Source organism: Hemiscyllium ocellatum, chromosome 47 (assembly GCF_020745735.1).
Source record: "Hemiscyllium ocellatum isolate sHemOce1 chromosome 47, sHemOce1.pat.X.cur, whole genome shotgun sequence".
Taxonomy (NCBI): Eukaryota; Metazoa; Chordata; class Chondrichthyes; order Orectolobiformes; family Hemiscylliidae; genus Hemiscyllium; species Hemiscyllium ocellatum.
The window spans coordinates 12,084,391-12,098,919 of NC_083447.1; the positions used below are offsets into that span (position 1 = coordinate 12,084,391).

The 14,529-nt window shown below is 49.5% G+C and overlaps 1 protein-coding gene across 1 annotated transcript; it reads right to left on the minus strand.

Moving 5' to 3' along the window:
- Positions 1–233: 233 nt before the first annotated feature.
- Positions 234–7,812, minus strand: fosb (FBJ murine osteosarcoma viral oncogene homolog B). Its single transcript, XM_060856106.1, has 4 exons — positions 7,431–7,812; positions 3,930–4,211; positions 2,048–2,155; positions 234–778 (listed from the first exon to the last, which is right to left on the minus strand). Exons 1-4 carry the CDS (start codon positions 7,557–7,559, stop codon positions 332–334), a joined length of 966 nt encoding a protein of 321 aa, XP_060712089.1. The 5' UTR covers positions 7,560–7,812; the 3' UTR covers positions 234–331.
- Positions 7,813–14,529: the final 6,717 nt, after the last annotated feature.

The window sequence follows — 14,529 nt, forward strand, 5'->3', positions numbered from 1 at the left end:
TTCCAACCCCCCCTCAAGATTCCTTCCAATCCCCCTCAAAGTTCCTTCCAATCCCCCTCTGAGAGGGGGGGGGGGGGGGGAGGAGAAAAAAAGCACACACACACGATGCAGCCTCTTTCCCCCCCCCCCCCAACACCCCTCCCCAGGAGAAATTGGAATGAAGGGGTGGGGGGGGGGGCTTATTCTAACTAAAAGACGATGAACCGTGGGAGGGTGGTTGAGAGAGAGAGGCGAAGGTGGGAGGGTGCCGACAAGTCTTTGGGGGGTGGGGGGGGGGAGAATCTTTTTTAAAAGCAGGTTTTTGTTTTTGAGAGAGAGAGTGTGTTTGTTTTTAAAGAGCCAGTAACGACGGCGAGTTCAGAGAGTCCGTGGACTGGTCACTGCTACTGTTCCGCTGGTGCAGGAGGCCGCAGCTGCTTCCCTCTGGGTAGGTGAACACAAATGAAGATGTGTATGAGGAGTTGGGGCTACTGGCATTCAAATAGGCCGAGTGGGGTGGCTCACAGGGCGGATAGAAAGAGCTGCCAGCCAGCGGTACCTCTAGTGGGTAGCTCCCGGTGAAAGGCGGTTCCTTCGCTTCCACAAGCGCGTTAGGCGGCGGCAGAGAGCTCACCTCGGCAGTGACGGACGCCCCTTGGGGGCTGACCGGCTCCTCGAACGGGATCTTGCAGGCCGGCCGGTGCGCCACCAGCACGAACTCCAGCCGCTCCTTCTCCTTGTGCAGCTCCGCGATCTGCGACTGCAGCTCGGCCTTCTCCTCCTCCAGCTGGTCCGTCTCCTGGCGGCAGGGGCAGGTTGGGGGGGGGGGGGGGAGAGGGCAGGGGGAAGAAAAGATACCAGCCGGGAGGGTTCACCGTTAGACAGGGCGGGCTATAAACAGGGATACAGGGGAAGGGGGAAGGGGCTACACAGAGACAGAGAGAGGGGAGAGAGAAAAGAGAGAGGAGGAGAGAGAGGAGAGAGAGGAGGAGAGAGAGGAAAGAGAGAGAGAGAGGAAAGGGAGAGAGGAGGGAGAGAGAGATAGAGAGAGGAGGAGAGAGAGAGGAGAGAGAGGAGGAGAGAGAGGAAAGAGGGAGAGAGAGAGAGAGAGGGGGAGAGAGAGGAAAGAGGGAGAGAGAGAGAAGAGAGAGGAGGAGAGAGAGGAAAGAGAGAGAGAGAGGAGAGATGAGGGAGAGAGAGAGAAGAGAGAGAGGAAAGAGAGAGAGGAGACACACAGCGACACAGAGACACAAAGAGACACAGACACACACACACACATACAGATAGAGACAGAGACACACAGACACAGACAGAGACACACACAGACAGAGAGAGACAGTCACAGAGGCACATGCAGAGGTAGAGAGAGAGAGACACGAAAGAGACAAATTGGGAGGGGGTGGGGTAGAGAGAAGTGGGGAGACAGCGAAATAGGGAGAGGGAAAGAGAGAGACAGGGAGCAATGGGGAGGGGGTGGAAGGGAGCAATGGGGAGGGGGTGGAAGGGAGCAATGGGGAGGGGGTGGAAGGGAGCAATGGGGAGGGGGTGGAAGGGAGCAATGGGGAGGGGGTGGAAGGGAGCAATGGGGAGGGGGTGGAAGGGAGCAATGGGGAGGGGGTGGAAGGGAGCAGTGGACAGAGAGAGAGAGAAAGCGAAATGGGGAGGGGGAAAGAGACAGACAGACAGAGACACAGAGACAGACAGAGATGAAGGGGGAGGGGGTGAAGACGCGGCTGGGGCACGAGCCCCAAGTTGTCGCTGTGTCCTCCCCAGCCCCGGGGGACGGAACCCTCCCGAAACAGGGTCACTCCAGGTCAACAACCCCCCCCCCCCACCACCACCACATTCTTCCGGCAACCACCCCCACACCGCCCCCCATTAATGATCCCACTGACTCCCCCCAACACCATTGGCCAGAGGCGGGGCCCGGGACGCAGTGATCCCAATCCCAATCCCAATCCCAGAGTTACCTCCCCGGGAAGATGCTACTTTCACAGCCCCTCCCCTCCTGTCCCGTCCCGTCCCGGGGGTCGTTGCTGGAGGGGATTCCCCGGGGTCTGCTACTTACACTCTGCAGGCGGTCAGTCAGCTCCCGGCGCCGGTTCCGGCACTTGGCGGCGGCCAGTTTGTTCCTCTCCCGGCGAACGCGTCTCTTCTCCTCCTCCTCGGCCGTGAGCTACGGCAGACAGAGAGACGGTCAATATCCAAAGCTTTACTCCGTATCTGGGAGTGTTTGATGGGGACAGTATAGAGGGAGCTTTACTCTATATCTGGGAGTGTTTGATGGGGACAGTGTAGAGGAAGCTTTACTCTGTATCAGGGAGTGTTTGATGGGGACAGTGTAGAGGGAGCTTTACTCTATATCTGGGAGTGTTTGATGGGGACAGTGTAGAGGGAGCTTTACTCTGTATCTGTAACACTGAAGGACAGAGTGAGAGTAGGCAAGGTGAACTACAATTCACGCTCCGCTCACGAACTGTAATGTTTTTGCAAATAAAAGGTTTTTTTTAAGGTTGACCGCTGATTGGGTACAGTCTTGTCTCACTCACTCTCCCTCGCCCGTTCACACATTCATTCATCCATCCACACCCTCAGTCTCTCTCACTCACAAACGCTTAGCTCTCTCCCTATCACTCATTCATTCACGCAATCAGTCTTTCTCTCTGTCATTCGTTCACACACTCAGTTTCTCTCCCGATTTGGAGATGCCGGTGTTGGACTGAGGTGGACAAAGTTAAAAATCACGCAGTACCTGGCTATAGTCCAACAGGTTTAATTGGAAACACTCATGAAGGAGCAGCGCTCCGAAAGCTAGTGCTTCCAAATAAATCTGTTGTACTATAACCTGGTGTTGTGATTCTCAAACTTTGTTCTCTCACACCCGCTCTCTCACAGTCTCTCTCTCTCTCTCTCTCTCACACACACACACAGTCTCTCTCTCTCTCACACAAACACACTCTCTCTCTCTCACACAAACACAGTCTCTCTCTCTCACACAAACACAGTCTCTCTCTCTCACACACAGTCTCTCTCTCTCACACAGTCTCTCTCTCTCACACAGTCTCTCTCTCACACAGTCTCTCTCTCTCTCTCTCTCTCACACACACACACAGTCTCTCTCTCTCTCACAGTCTCTCTCTCTCTCTCACACACACAGTCTCACAGTCTCTCAGTCTCTCTCTCTCAGTCTCTCTCTCTCACACACAGTCCCTCACACAAACACACTCTCTCTCTCTCACACAAACACACTCTCTCTCTCTCACACAAACACTCTCTCTCTCTCACACAGTCCCTCTCTCTCTCTCACACAGTCCCTCTCTCTCTCTCTCACACAGTCCCTCTCTCTCTCTCACACAGTCCCTCTCTCTCTCTCACACAGTCCCTCTCTCTCTCTCACACAGTCTCTCTCTCTCTCTCACACAGTCTCCCTCTCTCTCTCTCACAGTCTCCCTCTCTCTCTCTCACACACAGTCTCCCTCTCTCTCTCTCACACACAGTCTCTCTCTCTCTCACACACAGTCCCTCTCTCTCTCTCACACAGTCTCTCTCTCTCTCTCTCACACAGTCTCTCTCTCACACAGTCTCTCTCTCACACAGTCTCTCTCTCTCACACAGTCTCTCTCTCTCACACAGTCTCTCTCTCTCTCTCACACAGTCTCTCTCTCTCACACAGTCTCTCTCTCTCACACAGTCTCTCTCTCACACAGTCTCTCTCTCTCACACAGTCTCTCTCTCTCACACAGTCTCTCTCTCTCACACACACAGTCTCTCTCTCTCTCTCACACACACACACACACACACACACAGTCTCTCTCTCTCTCACACACAGTCTCTCTCTCACACACAGTCCCTCTCTCACTCTCTCTCTCTCACACACACACACACACACACACAGTCTGTGTGTGTCCCTCTCATCCATTCTCACTCTCAGTGCCCCCTCGCCCTCTCACCGTTTCATCCCGTGCTCTCCGGGGGCGGCTGGACCGTGTGGGTTTGGACGGCTCGCCCCTGCTATAGGGGCACATGCCGCCGGTGGAATAGCTGGTCCCGGGAAGGTTGTAAGGATCGATGCTGGGCTGGGGGAGAGCTGGAAGTTGAGCCTGAGCCTGAGACTGAGCCGCCGACGAGATGACGGTGGGTTGGACCATCCACTGGAGATCCTGGCTGGTGGTGATTGCCGTCAGTGTGGGGACAAATGATCCTGGCATTTCTCCGACTCCCGTGGTACACTCCTGGGAGAGATGGCCGAATATTACAAACACATTGGGACAGAATGGGATGTAGCAATAATAAAGTCTAAATGTCCCCTTGTTACAGCATGATCCATCACCACATTGAGTCATAGAGATGTACAGCTCGGAAACAGACCCTTCGGTCCAACCCGTCCATGCCGACCAGATATCCCAACCCAATCTAGTCCCACCTGCCAGCACCATCTGCACTGCTCCCCATCCCTTCCTAATCAGCCTCTCCAATAAGGGACTGTTGCCCGATTCTCTTGCTCCTCGGATGCTGCCTGACCCGCTTTTCCAGCATCCTACTCTCTCCCCACAACAATCCCAGTCACAGCCTCCTGCTTATATTCCATTCCCAACGCCAGGAGGTTCCTATGTCAATTTCACCCTCCCTCCCTACAGGGTCCAGTTGGGGAGGTGAGGAGAGGGGTGGGGAGAGGGGGAGGTGAGTGAACAAGAGAGAGGTATGGGCTAGTGACAAACGAAACAGATAATGTTCCAGACTCTGCCTCCTTTCACCCAGCGGCGAAATGGTACTTTTGCCTAACGCCCCCCACGAGTGAAGGGGGCTTCACAAGGGGACTGGAGGAAACTCAGTAGGCTCTGGCAACGGGAGGGAAAGAGAAAGAGTCCCGAAACGTCTGCTTTCTCCCCATAGATTAGATTACTTAGTGTGGAAACAGGCCCTTCGGCCCAACAAGTCCACACCGACCCTCCGAAGATCAACCCACCCAGACCCATTCCCCTACATTTACCCCTTCACCTAACACTATGGGGCAATTTAGCATGGCCAATCCACCCTAACCTGCACGTTTTTGGACTGTTGGAGGAATCCCACACAGACACGGGGAGAGTGTGCAAACTCCACACAGACAGTTGCCTGAGGCGAGAATTGAACCCGGGTCCCTGGCGCTGTGAGGTATGCTGCCAGACCTGCTGAGCTTTTGTTTTTGCTTAACATTTCGAGTTTGGATTCTCTTCCTGGGAACCCAACTGCAGATTCGAGGAAGTGAGACACCGGGCCCGAAATGTTAACTGTTGCTCTCGCCACAGATGCTGGCAAACACTGCTGAATTTCTCCAGCAATTTCCTATGTTAGATTCAGATTTCCAGCATTTGTGGGTATTTTTGCTTTTTAATTAAGGGGTCTCGCCAGCCTGGTTGCATGCAAGTTAACATGAAACATCAACAAAAATAATCGTCCCCTATTTGATAACAGTCCTCCCTGGATCCCAGCTTTTATTCCTAACACTGTATCCAGTATTCCTACTCTGCTTCTGACATCCGAGTCCTGGCGGCCGAGGAGATGAGACTATAAAGAGGGACAGTTCCGCGCTGGGCCGTTAGGGGACGCCTTCATCGCTGTCAGTGAGGGAGCTTTCCAAACCACATCACTTTCTGCTCATTTTTTTTGAGTCTAATTGAGACTCGTGTCGTCAGAATGAGAAAATCCCCCCCCCATTAAATACTGCCGCACCGCGATACCAAAATCTTAGAGAGAGCCTCGCCCACGCCTCCCCCCCCCCCCCCCCCCCCCCATTTTGTGGACAAACTCTACCTACACACACCCCTCCCCCCAAGAAAAGCTTCCCTACAAAACCTTTGCAGATTAGTGACAGTTTCCACGCAGTTTTACGCCCACCCGAATAGCCAAGAGGTGAAATGATCGCCCCCAGTTTATCTATTCTTTTGGGGTTAGACGAGGGGGATTGTCCCCGTCCGTGACTACCAGAAGCCCCGTTAATTCTGCAGTACCTTCTGTGTCTAACTGTTAAAATTTAGGAGTAGGAGCATCTTACTGCCAAAACCGAAATACACCGTTTTGAGATCAAGCAGGGTTTACAATGGAACCAACAATACCAGCAGGTGCTAGAGAAACTCAGCAGTTCTGGCAATATTTGTGGACGTGCCGGTGTTGGACTGGGGTGGACAAAGTTAAAAATCGCACAACACCGGCTAATAGTCCAACAGGTTTATTGGGAGTATTGATGGTGAGAGGGTAACGAGATGTGTTCTTTGAGCAAAAATTAAATAAACTGCGGATGCTAGAGATCAAACTAAAAACAGAAATTGCTGGAAAAAAAACTCATCCAAGAATAAAACAAACTAAAAACTAGAAATTGCTGGGTAAAAACTCAGTAAATAAAGCAGAGTGACGCTTCTTCAGAACTGGATACGGATGAGTCTTCCCAGCAATTTCTGTTTTTAAAGTCTGGTTGATGATGTTCCCTAGCCAGGGAACGAAACGTTTGCAGCAAAAACTTCCAGCTCGGCGAACAGAACCACAACATTTCTATTTTTGTTTGAGATTTAGTCTCGGATCTCCAGTATCCATAATTCTCGGATTTACGACTGGAAGGGGTGGTGGGTTAGAGTGGGGGCATTGCAAACGCCAGCATCGAGATGCTGCGTCCTCTTGCATCGTCTCCTCTTGCGTCCCCGGGCTACAACTGTCAATCAAAAAGCCGCAGCTCCCGTCCATTCATAAAACTGAAGCGAAAAAAAAAGGGCGCGCAGGCCGTGAGAGCGAGGGAAGGAAGCTGGGGAGGGGGCGGGGCCTGGAGACCCCGTGCGTGGTATGCTAATATCCCAGGCGCGCGTTGACGGCGTGGGGTTGCCTAGCAACGTTCCAAAATAGAACGTCGCCGACGTCAGCGCGTCGCAGAGTTGGGGGGGGAGGGGAAACGTGCGTGCGTAACGTCAGCAGGAGCATTCCAATACGTCAACCTCCTTACGCACCTCACCCGGACCCAAACGGCCAGCTTTTCTAAGTCGGCTGGAAATCGATGCAACTGATCGATAAACCGATTCCAACTGATTGCCATGGCGGAAATGCAACGCCGCGGACACACTCGTCAATTGCACGGGGCGCGCCGACCTGATTTTCTTTTTGCAACAACGGCCTTTCAACCAACCGCTTGCACCAGATTGTGTGACATTAGCGCAGAGATCAGTCAGTCACCGAGGTGCTGCCAAAACATCTGCTTGCCTCAATTGTACAAGGTAAAAAGGAAGAGGAAGGGTTGGGATGGGTGAATGTCAGTGGAAAGTTTGGATTCCGGCCCTTTTTAACTATTATTCCCTTTTAAAGGGGTCCAACCAGACCTCCCGCACAGAGCATGCAAACTAACCAAGACAGGCAGCTACCCGAAATCTCATCCCCCACCCACCCACCCCTCAACAAACTGGGAGGGGGGGGACAGTTAATTCATTTACCTGGGCTGTGGTGGTCGGACTGCCCACGCTCTGGCTGAAGGAGTCCACGGATGACAGGTACTGAGGCTCCGAAGGGGAGGAACTGCAGCGGGAAGCCGAGTCAAAGTCGCCTGAGAATCCCTGGTACATGTCCTCCCAGTCGGTGATGACCCAGGATTTGTCGCCCCTCGGATCCAGTTTCTGGGCTTTTGTTTCCCCTTTCTATTCTATGTGTAGTCTGAGTGGAAATAAAACGCACTGCCACTGCCGCTGTAGTAGTTCCTCGGTGCTGCCGCTCTCTTTATGAATGAATCCAGATCCTCGGCTGTCTTCTTTTATATACTCGCTGTTCTTCTGACGTCAGGTGGAATAGCAACACACCGAGAGGGGGGAGGGAGGCAAAACGGGCAAATTCCGACGGGAAGCTGAGACCTAGATACCCCCCAGACTGGCTGGAGTGAAGCCGACAGAGCTGATGCTGCTGATCGCCCGCTTGCAGCCTGCCCACTGCCCTTTATTGCAGGGAAAAGGCGATAAAATCCCTTTCGGCGAGCTAACTCCGCCCATCCGGGATCCCTGACGTACATGCCCAAATATGGAACTGTGTAGCGCGCTGTTTACTGGTAACCAAGCAATGACGTCAGAGGGAATCCCTCTCTAGACAGCAGCTTTATCAGAAAGGCAAGTTTTTAAAATAGAAACCTGAGCTTTATTTTTACAATAGAGGCAATAAATTTATCCTGTTTCGAATTGTGGGGGTGACCGACATCCTCGCCTCGGGGTGCAGGCCCCTTTACCTCCTCTGATCCAAAGCGGAGGGCTTGGGCTGCAAGGGGACCCTCTTTCTGGGATCTTGCTGTGCGCCCCCAGTTGCCCTTTTTACGACGGGTCAGCACCTCCCCCACCCCACACCAACATTATTTAATTGACAAGCAGGGAAAGGAGTCCACCCTCCGATGTTTTTTTTAACCAAATAAAACTTTTGTTTTTCGAAATATAAAATATTCCTTGTTTATTTTTCTGACTTCTTGAACTCCTGTCCCCAATTCTTCCATCCCAGAGGTCAGAGAGACAAAGAACACAATTTGTCATCTCCTAAGTAGGAATTGTCTTTCCACCAGAAATATTTGTCAGTAACTCCCCTCCAAACCATGGCTTTCAATAGCCAGCCAGTAATTATATTTTTTTCAAGACTTTGCCTTGTTTCAGTAAATTGCGTTTGTGGATTTGGTCTGCTGTCTGTGTTTGTGGTTTGTATTCTAACTGTGAAAAAGTTTGTTTTTGCAAGCAGGGAGCTCCTTCAACCGCCTCTCCCACTTTCGCCTCTCCACAGACACTTGTATTTACATTCCAAGAGTGTGCAGTCAGTCATTGGGCGTTCTGACTGTGTGAGAACCCGGCCTTGAGTGAGGACGGAACACACACGTGGGTTTCCTGTAAGCGGCTGAGCGACTGAGTTGAGATAAACCCAGTTTGACATTCAGGACCGCCTCATTGAAAAAAAACATCACGGTCCCTACAAAGACAGAAAGTATTATTCAACTGCTGGAAACATGTTCATTGACAAGAAACATCGATCGTGACAAGCTGTTCAGACTTGCATTTACCTAGCGCCTTGCATGACACTCAGGGCTTTTGCCCGAAACGTCGATTTCGCTGCCTGAACTGCTGTGCTCTTCCAGCACCACTAATCCAGAAACTAGGGGCGTTGCAACCAGTGAAGTACTTTCTGCTGTCAGGAATCAACTTTGCACACCAGGCAAGATAGGAGCATGAGAATTAGGAAAAGGAGGAGTCATCCCTCCATCTAATTCCATGTGTTCTTCCCACCCACCCCCTTCACTTCCAAGCCTTGATTCCCAGCTTGCTCCGCCATTCAATAAAACCCTGGTGTCCAGGTACCTGCAGGGTCAATTGGCAGGGGAATGGGAAGAGACCATAGACACAGAGATACCATAGACACAGTGGGCTGTGCTTATAAGTGTGCTGGGATTCTGCTGGCTCATCTGCACCAGAGGCTGGGGGGGCAATGGGACAATTCCTGCTCAGGATGACCCAAATCCCACACCTTCAGCCAACACAGTAGCAATCCCAGATGGGAACTTGGGATCTTCCTACCCTTTTTGTGAAGTTCTTTGTGAACCCTGTACAAAGAGATAAACAGATGCAAATTTCCAAGTAGATTAGATTTTAGTGCCTAAGATTTTGTACAGAGGTACCTTTACACTTAAGATGACACCAGGAATGGCAACATTGTACACTTTTCACTGTACTCCCGTATCATTGTACATGTGACAGTAAAATCTCATTCTAATTCTTTTTAATTCAATTGGAAATGTTAATGGAACAAACCAATACTTGAGAAATGGTAATATACTATTTACATGGAACTATAAAGCTATCGGCTGCAAAAACAAGTTCAACTGAGAGGAAATCACAAGATGCCCTTCCTGTTTTGTTTCAGTACCATCCCTTAAAAGTTGATTGTGGAGCCCTTTGCATTAATGGGCAGATTTTGTAGGCAGCTTTGTTGGGGGATCCTCCTTTGTTGGGGGATAGCAGCTCAGTTGTGAATACCAATAGAATAGGGTTAGGAACCACACAACCAAGTTTGTCAATAAAACAATGATTCCTGAAGAAGGGCTTATGCCTGAAATGTTGATTCTCCTGCTCCTTGGATGCTGCCTGACCTGCTGTGCCTTTCCAGCAACACATTTTTTCAGCTCTGAGCTCCGGCATCTGCAGTCCTCACTTTCTCCTAATAAAGCAATGATTGCATGCCATACCGATAGAAACATAACATCACAAAGGGGTATTAATGGATTGAGCAAATATGTCAGAACTGTGTCAAATGTCACAGCAAGTGTGAGCCCTCCTGCATTGGGTTCCTAAAGTGATTGAACCTCTTAATAAGAAATTGAAGGTGCAGAGAGCCTTAGGAATCCATATGTGCATTTACCAATAAAACGTCAAAAGGAAAGATTGAACATGGTCAGCCTGCATTCTTTGAATCATTGAATCCCTACAGTGTGGAAGCCGGGCCATTCAGCCCATTGAGTCCACACCAGCCCTCTGAAGAGCATCCCGCCAGACTCACCCTGTAACCCTGCATTTCCCATGGCTAACCCACCTAGCCTGCATTTCCCTAAACGCTATGGGCAATTTAACATAGCCAATCCACCCAATGGCACAGTGGCTCCCAGTGCCAGAGACCCAGGTTCGATTCCAGCCTCGGGTGACTGCCTGGGTGGAGTTTGCACATTCGCCCCATGGCTGCATGGTTATCTACCAGGTGTTCTGGTATCCCCCCCAAAGTCCAAAGATGTGCAGGTTAGATGAGTTGACCGTGCTAAATTGTCCACAGTGTTCAGGGATGTGTAGGTTGGGTGCATTAGTCAGGGGTTAAACGTAGGGGAATGGGTCTGGGCGGGTTACTCTTCAGAGGGCCGGTGTGAGCTTGTTGGGCCGAAGGGCCTGTTTCCACACTGTGGGAGGTTCTATGATTTTAACTTGCACATCTTTGGGCTTTGGGAGACAACTTTGGGACACATGGGGGAAACCCACATAGACACAAGGAGAACATGCAAACTCCACACAGACAGTCACCAAGCCTTCCCCCAATCCCATAACTCTCTCAGATCTTCTCTCTGCTCCCCCACCATCCCCGTTCCCACGTTTTCAGTTCTCACTAAGGGGTTTCAACAACACTAGGAGGCAGCAGTGCTAGCCACTGAGCCACAGTGCCACATTGGAGTTCAGAAGGAGAGGTGACCCTATTGAGTCATAGAAGATCCTGAGGGGGCTTGATAGGGCAGATGGGGGAATCTAGAGCCAGGGAGCACAGTTCAATGGGTAAGAGGTGTCCTACTTAAAATGGTCCTTTAGGCGCCTCTAGGAAATTCTTCTCTCATACTGTTGTTAGTTTGTGGAATTCTCTCTTCCAGAGAACAGTGGAGGCTGAGTAGATTCAAGACTGAGTTAGATTTGATTATCAAGGGACTCAAAGGTTATTGGAAGTGGGGGGATAAGCACATGCGGAATTAGATTAAGGCACCATTAGATCTTATTGATTGGCAGAGCAGGGTTCAAAGGGCTGAATGGCCTACTCATATTTCTTATGTAACAAAAGATCAAAGTGCTCCTCATAATGCTGGCCTCTACATCTCAGGGTCTAATCATAGAAAGAAGAAGAAAACATGCTGCAGTTACAAAAAAACCTTAGTTCCATTATACCTGGAGTATTGTGTTCAGCCTGGGCATCAATTCTTAGGAAGGGTGCAGTAGCCTCAAGGGAGTGCAATGTAGATTTACCAGAAATATTTGCCAAAATTCCAAGGGTTAAGTTATGAGGAGCGATTACACAAATTAATGTTTTATTCCCTGGAGTCTGGAAGATCAAAGCAGTGATTTCATCGTACAATTTATTCAGGGGAACAGAAGAGGTAGATAGTGAGAAATTGTTTCTGCAGATTGGATAATTGAAGAGTTGTTCAGGAGTAAAGTTTGGGAACACTTCAGCACACCAGGGAATTTTGGAACTCTATTAAATGAAATAAACCGGCAACTAAGTGAAATGGGACAAAGGATGGTCTATTGAATGAAAACATGAAGCATTTAGGCTTCAGAGGCAAAATGATCTCTCCTAGCGTCTACGATCATTTAGACAATCGGTATTGGTCTGAAATGCAGAGTAATGCTGCCTCTACACTGTCCTCATCAAACACTCCCAGAACAAGGACAACACAGGATTAGATACAGAGTAACACTCCCTTGACTGTTTAAACTGAAAGTAAAGCTCTGTTTACATTGACTCCACCAAATACTCCTCATGCAGGTACAGCATGGGGTTAAATACAGGATAAAGCTCCTTCTACATGGTTCCCATCACACACTCCCACAACAGGTACAGCACTGATGCAGAGTAAAGCTCTCCCTACTCTCCAAGATATTTTTATATACTATTCAAACCACCTGTGACGTCCCTGTATTTATATTGTTAATTATTGCTAAATCAATTAAAGCTCAACTTCCCTCAGTGCCTGGGGGCTGGGTGGGGATGTTGGTGGAGGACACTAAGTGGGGTTACAAGCTGAAATTGAGAGTTATGAGACTGAGGCAGCGATGACCACAACAGGGCTCTGAGCCTTCCCCCAATCCCATAACTCTCTCAGATCTTCTTTCTGCTCCCCACAGTCCCCATTCCCACCTTTTCAGTTCACACCAAAGGGTTTCAACAATGTATAAGTTGAAATTGGGGTCATAATTGGAAAAAGTTTGGGAAACACAGAATTATGGTATGACATTTACTAGGAATTAGATTGAAATTGTCCAACTTCATTTCACATTCCAGAAATTTCAAATCCATTGGTTTATATTCAAATTGAACCAACATCCCAAAAATGAAAGGGCAGTGTCTGTTCTGCCAATCAGTTCCCCAAAGACTCTTTATGTTACACCTAATGGATTTATAATTCTAGTAGAGCAACTGTTGTGAACAGTGAGAGATGGATTCATTGTGTATTGTCTTCTCACACTGCTCGCTAACTGATACAGCACAGCTTCTAGAAGTTGAAAGTTCAGTCGGTACATTTCTAAGATATCTGAGCTGTTGTGACCATCAGACACAGTCTGCTGGGAATGGCGTTGCTTTTAATGTCTAATGCCTCTACTGTCTGACTCATCCCTCTCTAAGGCTCGCATTGGCTAATTAGTCATAGTCATAGGGTCATAGAGATGTACAGCAAGGAAACAGACCCTTCGGTCAAACCCGTCCATGCCGACCAGATATCCCAACCCAATCTTTTCCCACCTGCCAGCACCCGGCCCATATCCTTCCAAACCTTTCCTATTCACATACCCACCCAAATACCTCTTAAGTGTTGCAATTGTACTAGCCTCCACCACTTCCTCTGGCAGCTCATTCCATACACATACCACCCTCTGCGTGAAAGAGTTGCCCCTTAGGTCTCTTTTATATCTTTCCCCTCTCACCCTAAACCTATGCCTTCTAGTTCTGGACACCCCCACCCCAGGGAAGAGACTTTGTCTATTTACCTTTTTAATGTCAAACTGTCTTATGACCTTATTATCTGTCTGGGAGAAAGTGAGGACTGCAGATGTTGGAGATCAGAGCTGAAAAATGTGTTGCTGGAAAAGCACAGCAGGTCAGGCAGCATCCAAGGATGAATCGGATCCAAGATTCTCCTGCTGCCTGACCTGCTGCGCTTTTCCAGCAACACATTTTCCAGCTTATTATCTGATTCCCTTGTTGCCTCTAAACTTGTTTATTCCAACACTCACCCACATTGCACTCCCCACACACCCGAGGCTGTCTAAACCTCTCCTGTCCACGTTCAAATTTTCACCAAATCCCCACTCACCTGTCATTATCTTATTCTCACTGACCCGCATTGGCTGTCAGTTAAGCAAGGACATCAATCTTAAAACTCCTGCATTCAAATCTTTCCGTGCCATCACTCTTTCCTGTCTCCATAGTCCCCTCCTGCTCCACAATCCTCCAATTGGTTTCCTCTTCCAATTCTGATATCTTAAGCCTCCCTGGTTTTAATCACTCCACAATTGGAGTCCGTGGCTTCAGCTACAAAGGCACTAAGCCCCAGTATTCTCTCTTCAGATCTCTCTCTCTTCAATTAAGATGTTTCTGAAAGCCTTCCTCAAGGCACTCATCCACAAATTCTATCAACAGACACATTGACCTAGACCCTATATACCGGCCACTGCAGCGGAGAGCAACTGACCACCGGAAGCGGCAGATTCAAACCAGTATAAATGCCGAAGGAAACAGCACAGAAGCGCTTCACAGGAGGCTCCCAAGCATTGAGGATGTCACCTAGAAAGGGGATGAGACGTTTGCAACAAACACTCCCAGCTCGGCGAACAGAACCACAACAACGAGCACCCGAGCTACAAATCTTCTCACAAACTTTGGAGCCTTCCTCTTTCGCCAGATGTTTGGTCCCCACCTTATCAGTTTCAGTGTCATGTTTTGTTTGACAGTGTTCCCATGAAGCATTTTCAGATTTTTCAAGACATTAAATTGCTATGAAAGTAGAAGTTGTTGTTGTTGAGGTTAACGTGTGCTGTTTTAGGGTTGGTAAAC